The following is a 26,754-nucleotide window of genomic DNA, read 5'->3' on the forward strand; positions in this document are numbered from 1 at the left end:
ATGGTCTTTAATAACCATGCAAAAATTGGTCCATATCGGTCCATAATTATATATAGCCCTCATTTAAACCGATCCCCAGATTTGACCTTCGGAGCCCCTTGGAGGAGCAAACTTCATCCGATCCGGTTGAAATTTGGTTCGTGGTGTTAGTATACGGTCTCTAACAACCATGCAAAAATTGGTCAATATCGGTCCATAATTATATATAGCCCCCATATAAACCGATCCCCAGATTTGAACTCCGGAGCCTCTTGTAGGAGCAAACTTCTTCCGATCCGGTTGAAATATGGTACGTGGTGTTGGTATATGGTCTCTAACAGCCATGCAAAAATTGGTCCATATCGGTCCATAATTATATATAGCCCTCATATAAACCGATCCCCAGATTTGACCTTCGGAGTCCCTTGGAGGAGCAAACTTCATCCGATCCGGTCGAAATTTGGTTCGTGGTGTTACTATATGATCTCTAACAACCATGCAAAAATTGGTCGATATCGGTCCATAATTATATATAGCCCCATATAAACCGATCCCCAGATTTGAACTCCGAAGCTTCTTGTAGGACCAAACTTCATCCGATCCGGTTGAAATATGGTACGTGGTGTTAGTATATGGTCTCTAATAACAAAGCAAGAATTGGTCGATATCGGTCCATAATTATATATAGCCCCCATATAAACCGAACCCCAGAGTTGACCTCCGGAGCCTCTTGGAGGAGCAAAATTCATCCGGTCGAAATTTGGTTCGTGGTGTTAGTATATGATCTCTAACAACCATGCAAAAATTGGTCGATATCGGTCCATAATTATATATAGCCCCATATAAACCGATCCCCAGATTTGAACTCCGAAGCTTCTTGTAGGACCAAACTTCATCCGATGCGGTTGAAATATGGTACGTGGTGTTAGTATATGGTCTCTAATAACAAAGCAAGAATTGGTCGATATCGGTCCATAATTATATATAGCCCCCATATAAACCGAACCCCAGAGTTGACCTCCGGAGCCTCTTGGAGGAGCAAAATTCATCCGATCCGGTCGAAATTTGGCACGTGGTGTTAGTATATGGTCTCTAAAAACAATGCAAGAATTGGTCGATATCGGTCCGTAATTATATAAAGCCCCCATATAAACCGATCCCCAGATATGACCTCCCGAGCTTCTTGTAGGAGCAAACTTCATCCGATCCGGTTGAAATTTGGTACATGGTGTTAGTATATGGTCTCTAACAACCATGCAAAAATTGGTCCATATCGGTCCCATATAAACCAATCCCCAGATTTGACCTTCGGAGCCTCTTGGAGGAGCAAAATTCATTCGATCCGGTTGAAATTTGGTACGTGGTGTTAGTATATGGTCTCTAACAACCATGCAAGAATTGGTCGATATCGGTCCATAATTATATATAGCCCCATATAAACCGAACCCCAGATTTGACCTCCGGAGCCTCTTGGAGGAGCAAAATTCATCCGATCCGGCTGAAATTTGGTACATGGTTTTAGTATATGGTCTCTAATAACTATGCAAAAATTGGTCCATATCGGTCCATAATTATATATAGCCCTCATATAAACCGATCCCCAGATTTGACCTTCGGAGCCCCCTTGGAGGAGCAACATTCATCCGATCCGGTTGAAATTTGGTACGTGGTGTTAGTATATGGTCTCTAACAACCATGCAAAAATTGGTCCATATCGGTCTATAATTATATATAGCTCCCATATAAACCGATCCCCAGATTTAACCTACGGAGCCTCTTGGAGGAGCAAAATTCCGATCCCCAGATTTGAACTCCGGAGCCTCTTGTAGGAGCAAACTTCATCCGGTTGAAATTTGGTACATGGTGTTGGTATATATTCTCTAACAACAATGCAAAAATTGCTCCCTATCGGTCCATAATTATATATAGCCCCCATATAAACCGATCCCCAGATTTGAACTCCGGAGCCTCTTGTAGGAGCAAACTTCATCCGATCCGGTTGAATCCGTTCCGGTTGAAAAAAACAATCTACCAAAATTTTATTTCTATAGAAATTTTTGTCAAAATTTAATTTCTATGGAAAATTTTGTCAAACTGAATTATATACGTATTTAATACGCCTTTTTTGTTTAATATATACCCCGTATGGACTAACTTACAATTTAGAAAACGGTGTAAAGAAGTTTTAAGATACTTTGCCATCGACAAGTGTTACCGCAACCCAAGCAATTCGATTGTGGACGACTGTCTTTAGTACAAGTTTCTACGCAGTCCATGGTGGAGGGTACATAAGATTCGGCCTGGCCGAACTTACTGGCGTTCTTGTTCTAATTTAATTTTCTTGAACTGAAATAAATTGGCTCTTGTAATTTTCATTTACTTTTCCTTTGAGAGTAAGTCCTATTTCAGAATAGTCTAGATCGAATACTCTCCTAGACTAGATCGAATGTTTATCTCCTCTCAATATTTATGGTGTTTTTATTTTACTGTTCATTTTTTTTTTTGGTTTATAATATTCCATCATAAAAGTTAAGCTCCAACATTATATCCCAATATGCCTAACCATGATAACTAACATCTTGAGGCAGTCATTCAGAAAAATTCAAGTTGCAGCATCTATCCATCATGCATCTGTTCAGCCAGCATTATTGTGTGATTTTTTTTTCTTTCGGAGTAAGTCTGTCCGAAATACAAGAATTCACGTTTTGCTTTTATTTACCAAAGAAATTGCACAATACTTTGGTATTTGTTACAAATTTTATTACAGTGAACAGACACCTCTTTATCGTTGGTACAGACTGTGTGTAATATGAATAAAATAAAAGTGAAGGCAATTATCTGGGACACACTTTTACATGGCCTGGATATTTTCAACGCCAACAGGTGAATTTCCCGGACAACATTTCTACTATGGTTTTAATTAAGATTCCTTTTTTCTATTAAATAATTGCATTTTTATTTTTTTTTATAAATCAAATCGAAGATCAAACCATCTGCCATTACCACAGAGATATGGATCACATTTATCAATATCTTTCATATATGTCATGTTTAAGGTCATTGTAATTGCAATGTCTTTGGCTATTATAGATGAAGTTTGTTTTGAGAAAAATTCATGGTGATTCGTTACATTAAGCAGATCATTAAAAACCATCACTTTTTTGTAATTATCGTCATTTTTATGGTGAATTTGTCACCAGTAGCCACTTCACGCAATTAACTTTAATTGGCACTTTTAGTGTACAATTTTCAGCTTAGGCTTGGAGTTCACAAATGCCGTTTTGGCTAAAACATGATTTCATAGAAATTATGTGCATAAAAAATTTGGCTATTTGTATAGTTTGGACTGAAGTCATAACTTTAAGATTTATGGAAAGCAAATCCATGGTTTTACATTGAAAATATATTTTAGTGTAAATAATTAAGCAATTTTGTTATTACCCCAAAAAAACAAAGACAACAAAGAATTGATGCAAATGTCTTACTTTGGAAAGAGATATTAATGTAATTTTCACCCGACCTCCTTACCAGTATTTCATGCAAATGCAGAGTTAAAAGTTGTGGCATAAATATTAGGGCGATGCATATATGGGCTATATCTACGCTATAGTAAACTGCTATGTTAAATTTCAGTTAGATTAGGTACATATTTTTATAACATGTAGAACACAAAATCACTAAGTTCTAAATCTCATTTAGTTTAGTCGGCAGGGGAGAGTCATCCATTTGAAATATTATAAAATGATTTTTCAATTGTTATAAGATAGTTAATTGAAAATTTTAAGTTGGTCCTTAACTATATCTTTTGAGCGCAGTTATGATTTCGTCATGCTAATAAATACTGATTATTGTGATACCACAAGTGGTGACCTTCTCTCTTATCAACGATTCTATGTGTAGCTCAATGAATAACAAGTGGTACTGTGAGACCATTTCAACTAGAATCCAAAGTTGTTTCTGTGTCGTAAAATTGTGACATAATTTTCTATAGAAATAAAATTTTGACAAAATTTTCTATAGAAATAAAATTTTGACAAAATTTTCTATAGCAATAAAATTTTGACAAAATTTTCTAAAGAAATAAAATTTGGCAAAATTGTCTATAGAAATAAAATTTTGACAAAATTTTCTATAGCAATAAAATTTTGACAAAATTTTCTAAAGAAATAAAATTTTGACAAAATTTTCTATAGGAATACAATTTTGACAAAAATTTTTATAGAAATAAAGTTTTGGCAAAATTTTCTATAGAAATAAAATTTTGACAAAATTTTCTATAGAAATAAAATTTTGACAAAATTTTCTATAGAAATAAAATTTTGACAAAATTTTCTATAGAAATAAAATTTTGACAAAATTTTCTATAGAAATAAAACTTTGGCAGAATTTTCCTAGAAGTAAAATTTGGCAAAATTTTCTATACAAATAAAGCTTTGACAAAATTTTTTATACAAATAAAATTTTGACAAAATTTTCTATACAAATAAAATTTTTACAAAATTTTCTATAAAAATAAAATTGTGACGAAATTTTCTACAGAAATAAAATTTTGACAAAGTTTTCTACAGAAATAAAATTCTGACAAAATTTTTAATAGAAATAAAATTTTGACAAAATTTTCAGTAGAAATAAAGTTTAGACAAAAACTTATATATAAATAAAATTTTGACAAAATTTTCTATAGAAATAAAACTTTGGCAGAATTTTCCTTAGAAATAAAATTTGGCAAAATTTTCTATAGAAATAAAAATTTTCTATACAAATAAAATTTTGACAAAATTTTCTATAGAAATAAAATTTTGACAAAATTTTCTATAGAAATAAAATTTTGACAAAATTATCTATAGAAATAAAATTTTGACAACATTTTCTATAGAAATAAAATTTTGACAAAATTTTCTATAGAAATAAAATTTTGACAAAATTATCTATAGAAATAAAATTTTGAATTTTCTATACAAATAAAATTTTGACAAAATTTTCTATAGAAATAAAATTTTGTCAAAATGTTCTACAGAAATAACGTTTTGACAAAATTTTCTATAGAAATAAAATTGTGAAAAAATTTTCAATAGAAATAAAATTTTGTCAAAATGTTCTACAGAAATAACGTTTTGACAAAATTTTCAGTAGAAATAAAGTTTTGACAAAAACTTCTCTAGAAATAAAACTTTGACAAAATTTTCTATAAATATAAAATGTTTACAAAATTTTCTATAGAAATAAAATGTTTACAAAATTTTCTATAGAAATAAAATTGTGACGAAATTTTTTATAGAAATGAAATGTTGACAAAATTTTCTATAGAAATAAAATTTTGACAAAATTTTCTATAGCAATAAAATTTTGACAAAATTTTCTACAGAACTAAAATTTTGACAAAATTTTCTATAGAAATAAAATTTTGACAAAATTTTCTATAGAAATAAAATTTTGACAAAATTTTCTACAGAAATAAAATTTTGACAAAATTTTCTATAGAAATAAAATTTTGACAAAATTTTCTTTAGAAATAAAATTTAGACAAAATTTTCTATAGAAATAAAATTTTGACAAAATTTTCTATAGAAATAAAATTTTGACAAATTTTTCTATAGAAATAAAATTTTGACAAAATTTTCTATAGCAATAAAATTTTTACAAAATTTTCTATAGCAATAAAATTTTGTCAAAATTTTCTACAGAAATAAAATTTTGACAAAATTTTCTATAGCAATAAAATTTTGACAAAATTTTCTATAGCAATAAAATTTTGACAAAATTTTCTACAGAAATAAAATTTTGACTAAATTTTCTATAGCAATAAAATTTTGACAAAATTTTCTATAGAAATAAAATTTTGAGAAAATTTTCTATAGAAATAAAATTTTGAAAAATTTTCAATAGAAATAAAATTTTGACAAAATTTTCAGTAAAAATAAAATGTTGACAAAATTTTCAGTAGAAATAAAATGTTGACAAAATTTTCAGTAGAAATAAAATTTTGACAAAAGTTTCAATACATTCAATATCTTTAAAAATGTTTCATACTATCAAAGTCCATTGTAAGTTCTCCCTTTTTGTAGAAGTTGTAAATTTCCCTTGTTGGTGCAAGCTAAAATCGTTAAAACATTTAAAATTCGAAACATTTACAATTCAAGGGATATTTATACACCCATACTATTAGCGACAGGATCATAATATATAATAGTGCAAATATTGAAATAAAGTGCTAATATAAAAAAAAATAAAACATTTCTTTCGGAAATAAAAACAGTTTTTTCATAATATCCAAAAAATTGATCACAATTTTCAAAAAAAAAATATTTTTTACATTTGGTAGATGTTTGGTGAAAATTTCTTTAAATTTTGGTAGATTATTGTTGGCACGAGTGGCAACGTGGTTGTGATCTATCCCGAAAACCTGGATGTTCCACGTAGAATTGAAGAAGTCTACAAACTGCGGCCCTACAAACAACAAAAAAATGCTTTCCTCCTGAACGAAATTTTAGACAAACAAAATTCATCTTAGTTATTATGAACTATTGTCATTAAAAGCAACTTGGCCCGATTGTAGATAATCTCTTTTATTTGCCTAACAGGAATTTTTTTTAAAACGGAAAGAAATCGTAGATTGTCTCAAATATTGTTCCCCAGAAAAGAAAACTCTTCTTTCAGTGTATATATAGAAATAAATTTTTGACAAAACTTTCTATGGAAACAAAATGTTGACAAAATGTTCTATAGAAATAAAATGTTGACAAAATTTCCTATAGAAATAAAATTTTGTCAAAATTTTTTATAGAAACAAAGTTTGACAACATTTTTATAGAAATAAAATTTTGACAAAATTTCCTATAGAAATAAAATTTTTTCAAAATTTTCTATAGAAACAAAATTTGACAACATTTGTATAGAAATAAAATGTTGACAAAAATTCCTATAAAAATAAAATTTTGTCAAAAATTTCTATAGAAGAAAAAACATTTTTTTCATACTAACCACAAAATTTAGATCAAAAATTTCAAAATAAAATTAAAAGGGGAATAAATTGACGCTTTTTAAAAAAATCTTTCGTGGCAGGCTAAATGTTTATCGTAGACTAATGAAAGACAACCATTGCTTCGCTATGGAGAAAATATATTATTTTTTTTGCATAGATATGAAATATTTAATTTTAATTTTTGTTATACCACTAGTTGGCATATAAATGACATAATTCTTCAAACATTTCATCCCATTTCCTTATTATTTTATTTAATGCCTTAAAACAGTACCACAAAGCTGATACTAAAAAATTATATTTCAAGTTGGCAGCAATGCCCATTGAAAATGTTAAATATCATTAACAGTGACAGTGATATGGTTAATACAACTATACTGACATACAAACGATGTCATTTAAATGAATGAACCATTTACAAAATCCTCCTCAAAACATATTTATGTCGATCATTTCAAGTGGTCGGCCACAGAGATAATAATGGATACATTATTGCTATTATCATTTGTATAACTATTGGCTGTTATTCCTCTATATTGACCACAAGTCTCGGTCATAATGCGTAATTGGCACCATCAGGAGTAGCTACCGTCTGTAGTAGGTAGCAATCGCCAGAGTACAACAGAAATATGATTGAGGTCATTTGGAATAGCGTTTAAACGATTGAAAGTGAAGCAGACCGCTACCGTGTGTATGATTCCAATTTTTGTATACTCACTTTTACTTTTGTGGCTTTTGATCGTTTAACTGATCACTGAATGTTGATGATTGGATATTTAACGGATTTGGATATGATCCAATAACATACGTGTATTTTGAATACTGACGCGTGCTTTTAAAAATTGAAAAAAAAAGTGAAAAAATGAGTGGGTAAAAGTTAGATAGAGCAGGTGAATAAATATTGTTTTTGGCTGATTCAGGATTTCCTCCTGAAATAAGGAAGCTCTAGAAATCTGTCCGTCCATCCAAACGTCCAACCGTTTGTCTATCCCTTTTTTGTTCACAAAAAAATGTCGCAGTTTTTGATCGATCTCCAGGGAAGTTTTATGGTTCAAGGACAAATTCTATCGAAATTTAGCGATTTTCTATAGAATTACAATTTTGACAAAATTTTCTATAGAAATAAAATATTGACAAAATTTTGTATGGCAATAAAATTTTGAAAAATTTTTTTATAGAAATAAAATTTTGACAAAATTTTCTATAGAAATAAAATGTTGGTAGATTATTTTTGGGGATCGGCTATATATAACTATAGACCGATATGGACCAATTTTGGCATGGTTGTTAGCGGCTATATACTAGCGCAATGTACCAAATTCCACCACGTTCCAAATTTCAACCGAATCGGATGAATTTTGCTCTTCCAAGAGCTCCGGAGGTCAAATGGGCGTTATTATAATTAAGACCGGTATGGGCCCAATTTTGTATGGTTGTTAGAGACCATATACTAACACCACGTACCAAATTTCAACCGGATCGGGTGAATTTTACTTTTCCAAGGGGCTCCGGAGGTCAAATCTGGGGATCGGTTTATATGGTGGCTACATATAATTATAGACCGATATCGGCCAATTCCTGCATGGTTGTTTGAGACCATATACTAACACCAAGTACCAAATTTCAAACGGATCGGATGAAATTTGCTTCTCTTAAAGGCTCCGCAAGCTAAATCTGGGGATCGGTTTATATGAGGGCTATATATAATTATGGAGCGAAATGGACCAATTTTTGCATGGTTGTTAGATACCACCATGTAGTAACACCATGTACCAAATTTCAACCGGATCGGATGAATTTTGCTCCTCTAATAGGTTCCGCAAGCCAAATCTGAGCGTCGGTTTATATGGGGGCTATACGTAAAAGCGGTCCGATATGGTCCATTTGCAATACCATCCGACCTACATCAATAACAACTACTTGTGCCAAGTTTCAAGTCGATAGCTTTTTTCGTTCGGAAGTTAGCGTGATTTCAACAGACGGACCGACATGCTTAGATCGACTCAGAATTTCACCACGACCCAGACTTAGTCTTAGTCTTATGGGGTCTTAGAGCAATATTTCGATGTGTTATAAACGGAATGACAAAGTTAATATATCCCCATCCTATGGTGGAGGGTATAAAAATTATGTGAATGTACTTTCACTTGTATGGAGATTTTTTCACTAGATAATTGGTTTTGGGTGTAATTGCAAATTATATATAAGCTTTGCATATTTAAATTATATAACGTCTATAAAACGAGAGCCCTATTGCTCATAATCATAAACAAGCGCTTATGATAACAGAGCACAAAGAGAGAGAGAGAGAACTAACAACAAAGAAATATTCTGAAAGTATGTGTCTTAAGTCTTTTGTTTTTATGCAGGCAAACTTAGTTCATATCAAACAAGAGCTTATGATAACAGAGTACAAAGAGAGAGAGAGAGAGATCTAACAACAAAGAAATATTCTGAAAGTATGTCTCTTAAGTCTTTTGTTTTTATGCAGGCAAACTTAGTTCATATCAACTAAAAGGATTTTTATTGCAATTTTTCATCATATGTGACTATGTAACAAATAATAAAAACCTGCTACAAGAAAAACAGTGACGACATTTCATTAGAAATTTCCTTTTGAATATTTTTAACCTGCTCTCAAAATAGCCATTATTTAACTAGGACTTTGGTATGTTTAACCTGCTGGTCTACATAACGGATAACCAGTTCCACAGTCAATACATATCACCCAAATAGTCTCCGCCACCACTACTACAACTACTCTATATGGTCTTCATATTTCCTAGTCATCTATAAATGGCCCCAGGTAAATACCTGTAATCATAGTGCGTTTTTGTTATAGCGGCAACTTTTTGTCTTGCCTTTTATTTCTGACCATGGCTTTATGCAATATTTGGTAAATTTCAGTTTCGATTTGCAAAATTTCGCTACATTTCAAACATAAATTGCCATAGTTTAGTTGACAGGCCAACGGCAGGCCAATGATTTTTGCAATTTGGACATTTATTTGCAATTTTTCCAAGTCTTTCTTTTGACTTTACTATGGGGGATTTATTTTTTGTTTAAGTTGCATGTTTTTGTTTTTGTTCGGAGCAAATGATGAAAACTACATTTGTATTATGTTGCAAATTACATCACCAATGGCTTACTTATGTAGGCTTATTTATTCATTGGACCATAGGTGGTACAAATATTTAAGGAATTTCTGATATGAAATGATAATCTAGTGATTATTATAAAAAAATCACTTAGTAAGATCAATATTTAACGCTTACCTTTGTTAATATTTTAAGAGATCATGCAGAGAAACTGAAAAAACCCAAAAAAGTGTGATTAAATAAATATTTGGGAAAGACAATTTTGTTTAAGAACTAAGCACTACAGATATTAGAAGATTTAGAAAATTGGACTGTAACTTTGGACGATATCCAAATTGGGCAGTTTCCAACTCGTAAAATTTTATTTCTATAGAAAATTTTGTCAAAATTGTATTTCTATAGAAAATTTTGTCAAAATTGTATTTCTATAGAAAATTTTGTTAAAAATTTATTTCTATAGAAAATTTTGTCAAAATTTTATTTCTATAGAAAATTTTGTCAACATTTTATTTCTCTAGAAAATTTTGTCAAAATTTTATTTCTCTAGAAAATTTTGTCAAAATTTTATTTCTATAGAAAATTTTGTCAAAATTCTATTTGTATAGAAAATTTTGTCAAAATTTTATTTTATAGAAAATTTTGTCAAAATTTTATTTCTATAGGATTTTTTTTTTCAAAATTTTATTTCTATACAAATTTTTGTCAATATTTTATTTCTACTAAATGTATTCAAAAATGTTCTTCTATAGGAAATTTTGTAAAAATTTTATTTCTATAGAAAATTTTGTCAAAATTTTAATTCTATAGAAAATTTTGTCAAAATTTTATTTCTCTAGAAAATTTTGTCAACATTTTATTTCTCTAGAAAATTTTGTCAAAATTTTATTTCTCTAGAAAATTTTGACAAAATTTTATTTCTATAGAAAATTTTGTCAAAATTTTATTTGTATAGAAAATTTTGTCAAAATTTTATTTCTATAGATTTTTTTTTTTCAAAATTTTATATCTATACAAATTTTTGTCAATATTTTATTTCTACTAAATGTATTCAAAAATGTTCTTCTATAGAAAATTTTGTCAAAATTTTATTTCTATAGAAAATTTTGTCAAAATTTTATTTCTATAGAAAGTTTTGTCAAAATTTTATTTCTATAAAAAAATTTTGTCAAAATTTTATTTCTATAGAAAATTTTGTCAAAATTTTATTTCTATAGAAAATTTTGTAAGAATTTTATTTCTATAGAAAATTTTGTCAAAATTTTATTTCTCTAGAAAATTTTGTCAAAATTTTATTTGTATAGAAAATTTTGTCAAAGTTTTATTTCTATAGAAAATTTTGTCAAAATTTTATTTCTATAGGATTTTTTTTTTCAAAATTTTATTTCTATACAAATTTTTGTCAATATTTTATTTCTACTAAATGTATTCAAAAATTTTCTTCTATAGAAAATTTTGTAAAAATTTTATTTCTATAGAAAATTTTGTAAAAATTTTATTTCTATAGAAAATTTTGTCACAATTTTATTTCTATAGAAAATTTTGTCAAAATTGTATTTCTCTAGAAAATTTTGTAAACATTCTATTTCTCTAGAAAATTTTGTCAAAATTTTATTTCTCTAGAAAATTTTGACAAAATTTTATTTCTATAGAAAATTTTGTCAAAATTTTATTTGTATAGAAAATTTTGTCAAAATTTTATTTCTATAGATTTTTTTTTTTCAAAATTTTATATCTATACAAATTTTTGTCAATATTTTATTTCTACTAAATGTATTCAAAAATGTTCTTCTATAGAAAATTTTGTCAAAATTTTATTTCTATAGAAAATTTTGTCAAAATTTTATTTCTATAGAAAGTTATGTCAAAATTTTATTTCTATAAAAAAAATTTGTCAAAATTTTATTTCTATAGAAAATTTTGTCAAAATTTTATTTCTATAGAAAATTTTGTCAAAATTTTATTTGTATAGAAATTTTTGTCAAAATTTTATTTGTATAGAAAATTTTGTCAAAATTTTATTTGTATAGAAAATTTTGTCAAAGTTTTATTTCTATAGAAAATTTTGTCAAAATTTTATTTCTATAGGATTTTTTTTTTCAAAATTTTATTTCTATACAAATTTTTGTCAATATTTTATTTCTACTAAATGTATTCAAAAATTTTCTTCTATAGAAAATTTTGTAAAAATTTTATTTCTATAGAAAATTTTGTAAAAATTTTATTTCTATAGAAAATTTTGTCACAATTTTATTTCTATAGAAAATTTTGTCAAAATTGTATTTCTCTAGAAAATTTTGTCAACATTCTATTTCTCTAGAAAATTTTGTCAAAATTTTATTTCTCTAGAAAATTTTGACAAAATTTTATTTCTATAGAAAATTTTGTCAAAATTTTATTTGTATAGAAAATTTCGTCAAAATTTTATTTCTATAGATTTTTTTTTTTTTCAAAATTTTATATCTATACAAATTTTTGTCAATATTTTATTTCTACTAAATGTATTCAAAAATGTTCTTCTATAGAAAATTTTGTCAAAATTTTATTTCTATAGAAAATTTTGTCAAAATTTTATTTCTATAGAAAGTTTTGTCAAAATTTTATTTCTATAGAAAATTTTGTCAAAATTTTATTTCTATAGAAAATTTTGTCAAAATTTTATTTGTATAGAAATTTTTGTCAAAATTTTATTTGTATAGAAAATTTTGTCTTTCTGCACTGAAAAAAAGCATACCCGGTTCCAAAGATTTTGTCTTCACTTTAAAAAAATTTGGTATTGATTCCGAGCCAAAGAAGCGGAGAATACCAGTAAGGATACTTTTAAGACACAATTCTCTTTTAAAATCGGGTTTTATTTTCCAAATTAAGACTCGACTTCTAGTAGAAATTATGATGTGTTTCAAGTAAAAAACGTCTTTAAAATAAAGTGTTGAAAAACATGTCCTATATTTGAACGATTTTTTGCTTTGTAGTCAAGATGCAAAAAGACAAAAAATTTAAAGACAATTTCATTAAATTTAAAGATTTTTTCTAAATTTTTAAAGTCAAGTTGACCTTAGCCCAAACATATTTTCTTTCATGTTATGATACCCATTTTTAAGTCAAATCACTTAATTATAAGGACAATACAACTTCATTGCAAAGTTTATCAACTTTTGGACAAGGAGAAAAACTTTATATTAGAGAAATGCGTCTTCTATGCTAAGCAAAATTTGCATTCGTATTTTAAAGACATGAAATCTTTGACCTCACTACAATATTTTTTTCAGTGTGTGAATATGAAAATTCTACATTCGATTTCTGTATTTCTAGCTTTTGCATAACTATGGCAGCGAATGAAATTGAAAGAAAAAAACAAAATACAAAGTTTTATTTTACACAAAATTTCACCTTACCCTCATATAATTCACCTTACAGTAGTAAGATATCATATAATCATATCCGCTCAACATGAGCCCTTTCCAATTTAACTAAAATATTATTAACTATATATTAGTTGAAAATTTAATCGTGAAAATACTAACACCATTACAAATATGGTTTGCTTTAACCAACTTTTCGTGTGGCCAATTCCACTTATCGCATTATGGTAGGTAATTCAAAGTCAATGTAAAACCAATTGCAGTATCATTGTTATGGTTCAACCAACTTTTTAAGTTATTCACACACCATATGTAAGGGGAAATAGGTAACGGAAGCATTCACCATTTACCATACAAGAGAAATTAATACAACCAGTTGTAATTACAGCAACACCTCAGCTACCATTGCATTATTAACAAAGTTGAAACATTGCTATGTCATCATCATCAACAGCTTGAGAAAAAGAGTATTAATTAAAAAGTGTCCACAACTCATTAACAAGAGTTCAACATGCACAAAATATTCACCCATTTAATAGTTTAAGTAAAATAATAAATCACTAACAGCGACAAGAAGATGAAAAACATGTTTTGGAAAAAATAAAAAAAAAATACAACGATAAAAACAAAAGACTTAAGACACAAACCCCCTATAGGCAAATATGTATTGACCGGCTAACTGGCTAGTTCTTGTTTTTACAAATGCTGCATCTTCATATTTCTCACAGTCACTTGATTTGATGGAAAAATCAGCTTCTGCTGATTTCCTTTTGAAATGTCTTTTTTCCATCATCGCCAAGCAATATAGACTTCTATATCTTCTACCAGTTCTTGTACATGATCATCCTCACTACAAGCAATACCATCTTCTTTTATACATTGGCTACGATCATTTACTTTTACTTAACGGTTAAGATATATTTCCCAGATATACCCCATGGGCATGTGTACATGTTTTTGTTTCTCCAATATTTTTAAAAAAAATTTTTTTCCTTGTTATGTCTGTCCAAGCACTTGCAACTGACCTTTTAAATATTGACAAAACAAATGCGTTACAAAGTGAAATATGTTAACTACTCGCAGACCTTTTGTGGTGTTGTTGTTGTTGTCATCGTTGGTGAAGATACCGCCAACGCTTGCTTTTATGAAACTTTTGCCGGTATCGGATTTATAACGTCACAATACTATACACAGTTGCAATTGCAATTGTATGGCATAGCTTGGCATGCATTATGTCCAAGTTGGCAACAGAGAATGAAGACTACAACGACATATCACCAAACACAGAAAATTACCGCTATACAGAGAAGATGCACCAACAATCGATGACTACGTCAAAAAATAAATTTATTTTACATAGACAGTTTAGAGCTCATCTTTTGGTTTAACAAATAGTGACTTGGAGGTGTGGAAAAATGGAAGCAATGTGAGAATAGGAAGGCCTTCTCATACTCTAGCGCATAGGAATGGGGTTACAGATAAATTAATGTGATGAAAATTGGATACATATATTTTCAATTAGAGGTGTGCACGTGAGTAATATTTTACTCAGGATATTGTTTTGTAGGACTCACGCACACTCACGAAAAGAAAATTTGTACGCAAAATTTGCACGCACGAAATATCGTGACTCAAGAATAATTTTATGACTAATTTGCCTTAGGGATGTGTTTGAAAACATGAGCATGGTTACTAAAATTGTAAATGAATTCGTCTCGTAAGCGTTTTATATCCGTGGGCGGTATTGTTTTCGTGAGCGTATTTTTCCGAAATTCGTTACTCACACACACTCACGAAGAAATTATTTTCGTGACTCACGCACGACTTTTGGTTTGTTAACCATGCACACACACGCCGTTGCCATCAGCGTGACTCACGACTCACGCGTGAGTCACAAAATTATTGCTCACCTCTATTTTCAATATACAATCGGGGCCGATCACAGCCTTCCACGACTTTTCAAAAATTCTGATTTTCTTTAAACTTTCATGGATGGTGCAATGAGGCTGTGAGAAATTTTTATATTTGAACCAGAATGCGAACCTCTCAACTTTTTTTAAATATTCTTAAAAATTGTATACCTTATATTTTAGCGTCAATTTTGACAAAGTTTTCTTTAGAAATAAAATTTTGACAAAATTTACTATAGAAATAAAATTTTGACAAAATTTACTATAGAAATAAAATTTTGACAAAATTTTCTATAGAAATAAAATTTTGACAATATTTTCTATAGAAATAAAATTTGGACAAAATTTTCTATAGAATTAACATGTTGACAAAATTTTCCATAGAAATAAAATTTTCTATAGAAATAAAATGTTGACACAATTTTCCATAGAAATAAAATTTTGACAAAATTTTCTATAGAAATAAAACATTGACAATAGTTTTTTTTCTATAGAAATACAATAAAAATAAAATTTCCTTAAAATTCATAAAACACACTTATTTAGTCATGTCCATTTCACGACTTTTTAATGTGCTTTTAAAAACTTGCTTTGACTGAACTAAATGCAATTTGTCGGGTATTTTTTATTTTATGTATGGCTTTCCAAAAACTCAATGTAAGGTTTCCGATTTATTGTAAATTTATCAAGACCTTGAGAGGTAGTCTTGCAAAAAAAAAAATGGAAGTAATAGTAAGGTCACTGGGATCCCTCAGCTATAGAACACCCGTATTAAAACGTTGTACCCAATCGATGCGACACCACCTTGGGATGGCCACCATTGTCAAATCCTGGCAGAATATTGTCCCAAAAACAATTCCCTACCATAGTGAAGAAGATCACAATATCATATAAGAAGAAGATTATTCAAATCAGAAGACGACAAAAAATAAACCTGGGCAAAAACCGTCTGCTCACAACAACAACAGCAGTATAGTGACGTTGAAACAAACATTTACAATTGTTTTATTATGGGAATTGTCTTTTCGCATTTGCATGGAAAAGAGGAAAAATCATAGACAAGTTTCAGTAGAGAAAATATGGTACAATAAAATAAATTGTTAAATCTTTTAATATGTTTTTCTATTTTTGTATTATTGCTAAATTAACCCATTGTAAGCATAGTTATTTATTTAAGTAAAGAAATTTACTGTGCATATATGTGAAACATATATGCACATACATTACCACCACCTTTATTCGTAATCGTATTAGAAGTCAAAAGTTAAATTAGGTACTTGTCAAAGCTGCTCGATAATTAAAGGAATTATTTGTGTAAGAGACTAGCCCATGGAATAATATGCGTGCGAAATATTAACATTCAATGGACGAAAATGAAGAATTTCTGGGGTATTGATTCATTGAGATTTAATGAGAAGGGACCTCAGTTTATAGACGAGTCCAAATCTTAAGCACTTAAGAATGTTGTACAAACCCAGAAATGTCGACAGTTTTGCTGAAGTTTTAAATAATAATAATATATTTTTTTTGTAATCTACAACAAGCATATGTGAATAACACAAAAATATTTCAATGAAAATTGTATTAAAATTCGATTGTGCTTAAATAAATATAAAAAATAGAAATTTTTCTATAGAAATAAAATTTTGAGAAAAATTTCTATAAAAATACAATTTTGAGAAAACTTTCTGTAGAAATTAAAATTAAAAAAATCTATAGAAATAAAATTTTTACAAAATTTTCTACAGAAATAAATTTTCTATAGAAATAAAATTTTGACAAAATTTTCTATAGAAATAAAATTTTGACAAAATTTTCTATAGAAATAAAATTTTGACAAAATTTTCTACAGAAATAATAAATTGATAAAATTTTCTATAGAAATAAAATTTTGATAAAATTTTCTATAGAAATACAATTTTGATAAAATTTTCTATAGAAATAAAATTTTGATAAAATTTTCTATAGAAATAAAATTTGGACAACATTTTCTATAGAAATAAAATTTTGACAAAATTTTCTATAGAAATAAAATTTTGACAAAACTTTCTATAGAAATAAAATTTTGGCAAAATTTTATATAGAAATAAAATTTTGACAAAATTTTCTATATAAATAATGATTTGATAAAATTTTCTATAGAAATAATAATTTGATCAAATTTTCTATAGAAATAAAATTTTGATAAAATTTTCTATAGAAACAAAATTTTAACAAAATTTTCTAAAGGAATAAAATTTTGACAAAAATTTCTACAGCAATATTTGTTTGATAGATTTGTGGTAAGATATTCTCCAAACTTTGGTAGATTTTTTTTTGCACGAGTAGTAACCGTGGTTACCACACATTGTTAAAGATCAAGCCTGGCCGGCTTTTAATATACTCCTCCATAGCCACAAAAATTAAAAAATTGTGTTGAGTGAAAAAGTCCCTACATTGTGCCCCTAAGTCCTTAAAAGACAAAAAACCTACATGTAGGGAATTTCCCCTACATCTGGCAATACTAATACCTGAAGGCATTGGTTTACGAAATACGCCCTCAAATTCTTGAAAAGTCGAAAATTGAATGACATTTTCTATAGAAATAAAATTTTGACAAAATTTTCTATATAAATAATAATTTGATAAAATTTTCTATAGAAATAAAATTTCGACAAAATTTTCTATAGAAATAAAATTTTTACAAAATTTTCTATAGAAATAAAATTTTTACAAAATTTTCTATAGAAATAAAATTTTGACAACATTTTCTATATAAATAATAATTTGACAAAATTTTCTATAGAAAAAAATGTTGACAAAATTTTCTATAGAAATAAAATTTTGACAAAATTATCTACCAAATAATTTTTTTGCCATTTTATAATGTGGCATGTGTTTTATTTAAATTTCAAATCAGCAAGCTCTTAGGAAAACACCCTTTATATTGGTTCAGAATAGAACCCTATTCATTTGGGAAGTAATGGGTTCAGATTTAGATATAACTCCCAAGGTTTTGCTCCGATTTACGTGAAAGAAGAAGTTATCCTTCTCTGATACTCTTACTATACATGTCAATTTTTTGATATTTATCGGTTCAGATTTAGATATAGCTCCCACATTACACTCATATGCACACAGAGGCCAAAGTTTTACTCCCATTTATATGAAATTTTGCACCGAGAGTAGAATTAGCATTCCAGCTATGTAAGCCATAATTGGTTGAAATCGGTTGAGATTTAGATTAGCTCCCATATATATGTTCCGTTCGATCTTTACTCATATGACCACAGAGGCCAAAAGTTTACTCCCATTTACGTGATCTATTTACAATTTTTACGCTACATTATCATAGCAGTCAGATGGACAACAATCATCTTTGCAACTTGCACATTTTTTCTAATACATAGATTTAAATAGATTTTAATCAATTTGTAAATTTTCCTTAAAACATGATTATCTAAGTCTATATGCCAAGTAAGTTCGTTTCTTGAGTCTTTTTTGGAATCAAACTATTGAGTTTATGTCTTAAGTCTTTAGATTTAGTTTATGTAAAAAGAAATGAGATGACTTCTTCTCACTGATTCTTCTAACTCTTTGTTATTTATCTTTGTACATTTTTTCTAATACATATATTTGGTAATAAAATTTGTAAATTGGCCTTAAAACATGATTATCTAAGTCTATCAGCCAAGTAAGTTTGTTTCTTGAGTCTTTTTGTGGAATCAAAATATTGAGTTTATGTCTTAAGTCTTTAGTTGTAGTTTATGTATAAAGAAATGAGATGACTTCTTCTCACTGATTCTTCTAAGTGTTTGTTATTTATCTTAGAATCTATTTTGTCAGCTTATTACTTAAGTATTTTGTTTTATGGTTAAATAACACTAAACTATAATGAATGCAAAGACTCCTTAGCAAGTTACTGAACCTTTTAACTCACGATTAGTGTCGTTAAGTGTTAAACGTTTATCAAACCTATAGATTAACACCATTTAAATAAATAAATTCTGGTTAATGCTGGTAAATTACAGCACCAATTTACCATCCTGATTGACTATTAACTCCCAATTATCATTTATTGAAGGCCTTTAGAGTTTCGTTTTGCCACCAAATGTCTTTCGCATCTAATCAATGACTGGTAGCATCCATTTACGTTTAAATTATTTAAACTATAAAATTCTTTAAAATCACCTTCTATAGTTCTATGGCAGAAGGCCACAAGGTAAATAGACCATTAAATAAAAAGAAGTTTCAAACACTTGCGGTGTTTCATTTGTTTATAAGAGTTTGAGGGGAAAAACTTCCCAGGCGAAATGCCGTTTGGAAGGTAATAAAATAAAATATAATGTCTAGTAAGTGGCAGACTAAGAAGAGAAGATGTTAAAGAAAAGCATCAACACTAGCAACTCACTGATCCACGAAGTAGCATTGTATGGCCCTAGTCAACAGGCAATTTTTATGTCAGCCATTGCATAATCGCCTGAAGGCAACTACAGCACTCGACTATGACTTTGAGAGACTGGCGGATTTAAAAGAAAACAAATGGAGAAGAACCAAAAAAAAAGTCACACAATTCCATGATAATGTGGTTAGACTTCTTTTATTTATTTTTTTTTTATTTGCCAATTTTGTTGGTGTCATCTTCAGTACTAGGCATTTTATTTTGATCTGCGGTTAGAGAAGTGAGGAGTCGACCAAAAGCACAGGGATTTGCCTAAGGGAAAATCATCATCTTTACCACAACCACTACAGTTTCCGTCCACCCGCTCTATCCTATCCCAATACTGTACAACAATGAAAAATCTTCAGAAAATCTCAGTGCAATTTTCCCGCGCACTTTTTTATGCTTGAATTTTTTGTTGTGTCTCTAGTTTTTTTTGTGTTTTTCTTTTTCGATAAATTTACTTTGAGATTTTTCCCATATCATAAAGATGTTCCATTGATTTCATTTTAAGCTATTGCATAGTGCTGTTTAAAAGCTTTTACACCACAAAACTAAAATTAAAGAAGAAGACTCTTCATACGTGAGAATAAACTATAAAGGAGGCTTTCAATCAATTCATGGTTAGTACAGCTTAAATATTGATATCGACTAACACTATTACTCGTGGCTATGCTAATACCAAAAATAGGGAACTTTTCTTATATCTAAAAGAGATTTTACTTTTTAGTGATTACTTGTTCAGTGATTACACTGTAACGCAAAATTAAACTTCTTGACTCCAAACAAAAAATCACTTATCACAGTCCAAAGGACTCGATGAGAGAAGAAAACTCATTTCTGGATTTTGCTAGATTGGTTGCCGTTCGTCTTTTATGAGCTTCTAAAATTATGTCGCCAAATTCGATTTTTCTCGAAAATTGCTGTGAATTCATTTTTGAATTGCTCGTGACTCGGCCAACAAAAGTGCAGAATATATTAATTCGAAAAATGTTCATATCATTCTCAAAATCGCAAAAATATCGAAAAAATTACCCCTTTTATCACCGATTTTTTTCGTTTTTCGACTACAGTTTTTGAACTGTTCAATAGTTCAAGAACTGTATTAATTAATATATTCTGCACTTTTGTTGGCCGAGTCAAGAGCTACAAATTTGCTAAATGCATTTAAAATGAATTCATAGCATTTTTCGAGATATGGCGACAAAACTTTAGAGGCTCATAAAAGACGAAACTTGAGAAACCCAGAAATTATTATACCCTCCACCATAGGATGGGGGGTATATTAACTTTGTCATTCCGTTTGTAACACATCGAAATATTGCTCTAAGACCCCATAAAGTATATATATTCTGGGTCGTGGTGAAATTCTGAGTCGATCTGAGCATGTCCGTCCGTCCGTCCGTCCGTCTGTTGAAATCACGCTAACTTCCGAACGAAACAAGCTATCGACTTGAAACTTGGCACAAGTAGTTGTTATTGATGTAGGTCGGATGGTATTGCAAATGGGCCATATCGGTCCACTTTTACGTATAGCCCCCATATAAACGGACCCCCAAATTTGGCTTGCGAGGCCTCTAAGAGAAGCAAATTTCATCCGATCCGGCTGAAAATTGGTACATGGTGTTAGTATATGGTCTCTAATAACCGTGCAAAAATTGGTCCACATCGCTCCATAATTATATATAGCCCCCATATAAACCGATCCCCCGATTTGGCTTGCGAGGCCTCTAAGAGAAGCAAATTTCATCCGATCCGGCTGAAATTTGGTACATGGTGTTAGTATATGTTCTCTTATAACCGTGCAAAAATTGGTCCACATCGGTCCATAATTATATATAGCCCCCATATAAACCGATCACCAGATTTGACCTCCGGAGCCTCTTGGAAGACCAAAATTCATCTGATTCAGTTGAAATTTGGTATGTGGTGTTAATATATGGCCTCAAACTCCCATGCAAAAATTGGTCGAAATCGGTCCATAATTACATATATATAGGCCCCATATAAACCGATCCCCAGATTTTACCTCCAGAGCCCGTTGGAAGAGCAAAATTCTTCCCATTCGGTTGAAATTTGGTACGTGATGTTAGCATATGGTATCCAACAACCATGCAGGAATTGGTTCCTATCAGTCCATAATTATATATAGTTCCCATATAAACCGATCCCCAGATTTGACCTCCGGTGCCTTTGGTGAAGCAAAATTCATCCCATCTGCTTGAAATTTGGTACGTGGTGATAGTATATGATATTTAACAACCATGCCAAAAGTGGTCCATATCAGTCCATAATCATATATAGCCCCATATAAACCGATCCCGAGATTTGGTTTTGGAGCATCTTTGAGGAGCAAATTTCATCCGAGTGAGTTGAAATTTGGTACATTGTGCTAGTATATGGTCATTAACAACCATACCTAACTAGGTCCATATCGGTCTATAGTTATATATATATATATATATCCCTCAGATAAATCGATTTCCAATCACACAAAAATTGGTCCATATCAAGTTCATAATTGTATATAGCCCCCATATAAGCAATTCTGGCTCTCTACGTACCGTGTAAAAAGTCCATATCGATTCGTAATTATTTGTAGACTTAACTATACATAACTTTTTGTATAATATATACCACGTATGGACTTACTCACAATTTAGAAAACGATGTTAAGAAGTAATTCGATTGTGGATGACAGTCTTTCGTAGAAGTTTCTACGCAATCCATGGTGGAGGGTACATAAGATTCGGCCTGGCCGAACTTACGGCCGTATATACTTGTTTTTCTCCTCTCATCGAGTACTTTCGGCTGGGATAAGTGATTTTTTGTTTGGATTTTTAGTGTTTCACTGTGTTATGAAATAAAGTGGAAGTGGACTTTTCGAAGATTATAAAATGTCGAAAGATTTCATTTTGAAAACGTCGTAAACTCAAATTTTGAAAAAGTCGAAAGGTCGAAACAAATTAAACAATTGACCAAAATTGACCAGTTGTTGACTCCATCATGCATATAAGTCAGAGACAAAATTGTCACAAACGATTTGAAATAATGGGACTTTATATGAAATGCAACTACACCAAACATTCACCAGTTATTGACTCCATCGTGTATTCGATATTGATTTCAACAAAACAAAAAAAAAGACACTAATATTTCCCTTTCCTTTTCTTTCATTTCCGTTAGTTTGTATCTCTTACTACTAGTCTCCTTGACCTGTTTTGTCGGCTCCAGTCATACAACGGCAAAGGCGGCGTCAACAACCAATAGTTTGACAGCCACTACCGCCAAACCTCAAGGTTTTCAATCACGCTCCATAGAGGCCAGTGACAATGAAGACGATGACTTTGAAACGCAGGCCCAAACCCACTTAGGCTACAGGCATCAACAACAACAACAGCAACAACCACTCTACGATTATTCTCAATCGGAGGAAGATCAAGAGGAACCTCCACGTCCGGTCTATCAGACGCGTAAACAACAACAAAATAGCTATCAAGGTATTGGAAAGGGTTCGAAGAAACAATCCAGCGAAGAGGAAATCGAGGAGGAGGAGGAGGAACCAGATCGTTTGTCATTATTGTTGGCTCAATCGAAATTCAATTGTCAGGGAAAGACAACTGGGTAAGTAAGCTAATGTGAATTTCTGCAATTGGTTTCACGAATATGAATATGAAAGAATTAAATCGTCAAGGCAAATAGAAAAACTTAATGTTACTACTTGAATTGACTTTGCACAGTGGGATGAAATAAAAATATGTCCAAAAGTCTGTTTTTAAGTATCGAATATCTCCAAAAATTGCAGAGATATTGTATACATCAGATGAACGTTTTTGTACGATTTCTAACACTTGGAAATCGGGCCACAAATAAAAATTTAGCAGCCCAAACAAATATTCGCAAAGCCAATGAGACCAATTTTAGAGGAACGCCACTGAGATCTTACACTAATCAGTGCATTCTAGCAAGCACCGCATCTCTAAGAGTTCAAAATTGGAAAGAATCATCTACATAATTTTTTATTTCATGGCAATACACAATGTAATAAGTACCATGAATTTCTGGTGGTGGTACAACTATCGTCCATTGTGGAATGAGGAATTGTGCTAAAAACACAAAACGGCTCAATCAAATAGTGGTTTAACACACCACACCCAAGGAAAAATCGTGGATGACGTCACGTTACTACTACATCCATTATAGAAAGTGAGTCAACATAGGTTGGCTGATAAGTCCCCGGTCTAACAAAGAAAAACACATTTTTTATCAAAATTCGTTTTTATTATTCAACATAGTTCCCTTCAAGAGCGATACAACGACCTTCCAATTTTTTGATACCATTTTGGTAGTACTCCTACGGTTTTGTCTCAAAATAGGCCTCAGTTTCGGCGATCACCTCTTCATTGCAGCCAAATTTTTTTCCCTGCGAGCATCCTTTTGAGGTCTGAGAACAAGAAAAAGTCGCTGGGGGCCAGATCTGGAGAATACGGTGGGTGGGGAAGCAATTCGAGGCCCAATTCATGAATTTTTGCCATCGTTCTCAATGACTTGTGGCACGGTGCGTTGTCTTGGTTGAACAACACTTTTCTTCTTCATATGGGGTCGTTTTGCCGCGATTTCGACCTTGAAACGTTCCAATAACGCCATATAATAGTCACTGTGGATGGTTTTTCCCTTCTCAAGATAATCGATAAAAATTATTCCATGCGCATCCCAAAAAACAGAGGCCATTACTTTGCCAGCGGACCTTTGAGTCTTTCCACGCTTCGGAGACGGTTCACCGGTCGCTGTTCACTCAGCCGACTGTCGATTGGACTCAGAAGTGTAGTGATGGAGCCATGTTTCATCCATTGTCACATATCGACGGAAAAACTCGGGTGTATTACGAGTTAACAGCTGCAAACACCGCTCAGAATCATCAACACGTTGTTTTTTTTTTTTTTTGGTCAAATGTGAGCTCCCGCGGCACCCATTTTGCACAGAGCTTCCGCATATCCAAATATTGATGAATAATATGACCAACACGTTCCTTTGATATCTTTAAGGCCTCTGCTATCTCGATCAACTTCATTTTACGGTCATTAAAATCATTTTGTGGATTTTTTTGATGTTTTCGTCGGTAACCACCTCTTTCGGGCGTCCAGTGCGTTCACCGTCCTCCGTGCTCATTTCACCACGCTTGAATTTTGCATACCAATCAATTATTGTTGATTTCCCTGGGGCAGATCCGGAAACTCATTATCAAGCCAATTTATTGCTTCCACCGTATTTTTTCCCTTCAGAAAATCGCATTTTATCAAAACACGAAATTCCTTTTTTCCATTTTTTTCATTTTTCCATAACAAAAGTTGCTTCACAAAAGACATTCTATCTCACAAACTAATTGACTTACAGACGTCAAATTTTGACTCGAATCATTTGAAGGTTGGTACTATATACAAATAATATGCATTTAATAGTAGCGACGCCATCTATGTGTCAGACCGGGGACTTATCAGCCAACCGTTATTGTATGGGAAGAAGAACGGCCGTTGTCATAATCACTACGACAACATGGTCGCAACCTCTCTGTCCCATTTGGATAGACCAACATCTAAACCCGCAGTTGGGTTGTTGTGCCCTCTAATACCTACCATCTTTCCGTTCTATATTTATTTTTGCCGCTTAGGTTATCAGTCTCCTCTATCAATTCCCTATGTTTTGTCTAAATTCTTTCCTCCCAAAATGTCTATATCTTGCAAAATCAGGACATTAACAGGAGAATTACTCCAAAACATCGTCGTCATGGGCTCTATATTCACTTTCGGTAGTAACACCTATTCGACACCAATCATTCTCTCGGGGCATACACACCCAAAAAAAAAAATACTATCCTCCGGAACGAAATTTTAGACAAACGAAATTCTACTTTCTTATAAACCGGAGCGAATAAACCGGAATTTATGATAAGTAATTCGAGGATTGTCTCTAAACTTGTTTATTTGAATTTTCTTTAAATTTTTTGGCGTCAAACGAAAACTTCGCAAGTCTGAAATTTCGTTCCTCAGAAAACTCTTCTTTCAGTGTAGAGTTAAGACCGTACTTTTTTTTGGAAATGCATGGTTTGGATCACGTTTGGTTCCCACATAGTTATTCCGTCCGTTTCCCTGTTAAGGCCGGTACTCTGTTCGGTTTTCGCGTTGAAACTCCATACAAAATTAAAAAATGCGAAAAACTAGCGAAATTTTTCCATTTGTGGTACTTTGTTTTTTTCGAGTTGAAAAACTGACGTTTATAGCATGGCGCCATTTGCAATGTGAATTGAGAAATAATTTATTTATTAAAACTATTTTTGTGGGTTTATAACACAAACACGGATTATATTTTTGTTCCGAAACTATACAAAGGATCAAAGGAGCAGCAGATCAATTGCTCTAGGAAAATAAAATGTTAATTTTGTAATAACAAACAGCAACCACCAACTTAATTCAATATCGCTCCCTTTAAATAGCGCTCCAAGTTACCTAAATAAACACCGCTTTCTATATGGGAAATAATGGTTTCTATAAAAAATTTTCGCAAGAATGAACATAGTACCGGCCGGTACTCTGTTCGGTTTTCGCTTTGAAACTCCATACAAAATTAAAAAATGCGAAAAACTAGCGAAATTTTTCCATTTGTGGTACTTTGTTTTTTTCGAGTTGAAAAACTGACTTTTATAGCATGGCGCCATTTGCAATGTGAATTAAGAAATAATTTATTTATTAAAACTATTTGTGTGGGTTTATAACACAAACACGGATAATATTTTTGTTCCGAAACTATACAAAGGATCAAAGGAGTAGCAGATCAATTGCCCAAGGAAAATAAAATGTTAATTTTGTAATAGCAAGCAGCAACCACCAACTTAATTCAATATCGCTCCCTGTAAAATAGCGCTCCAAGTTACCTAAATAAACACCGCTTTCTATGTGCGAAATAATGGTTTCTATAAAAATTTTTCGCAAGAATGAACATAGTACCGGCC

At 30.7% G+C, this 26,754-nt stretch overlaps 1 protein-coding gene across 1 annotated transcript in view; it reads left to right on the top strand.

Annotated features, from left to right (window-relative positions):
• Positions 1 to 26,754, top strand: part of LOC142238801 (uncharacterized) — a 56,724-nt gene that overhangs the window by 25,542 nt on the left and 4,428 nt on the right. Inside the window, exon 2 of the mRNA XM_075310523.1 lies at positions 22,935 to 23,372. Within this exon, the coding sequence (XP_075166638.1) occupies positions 22,935 to 23,372 (438 nt within the window). The remainder of the gene's footprint in view (positions 1 to 22,934; positions 23,373 to 26,754) is intronic.

The sequence above is a fragment of the Haematobia irritans genome, chromosome 5 (assembly GCF_050003625.1).
Source record: "Haematobia irritans isolate KBUSLIRL chromosome 5, ASM5000362v1, whole genome shotgun sequence".
Taxonomy (NCBI): Eukaryota; Metazoa; Arthropoda; class Insecta; order Diptera; family Muscidae; genus Haematobia; species Haematobia irritans.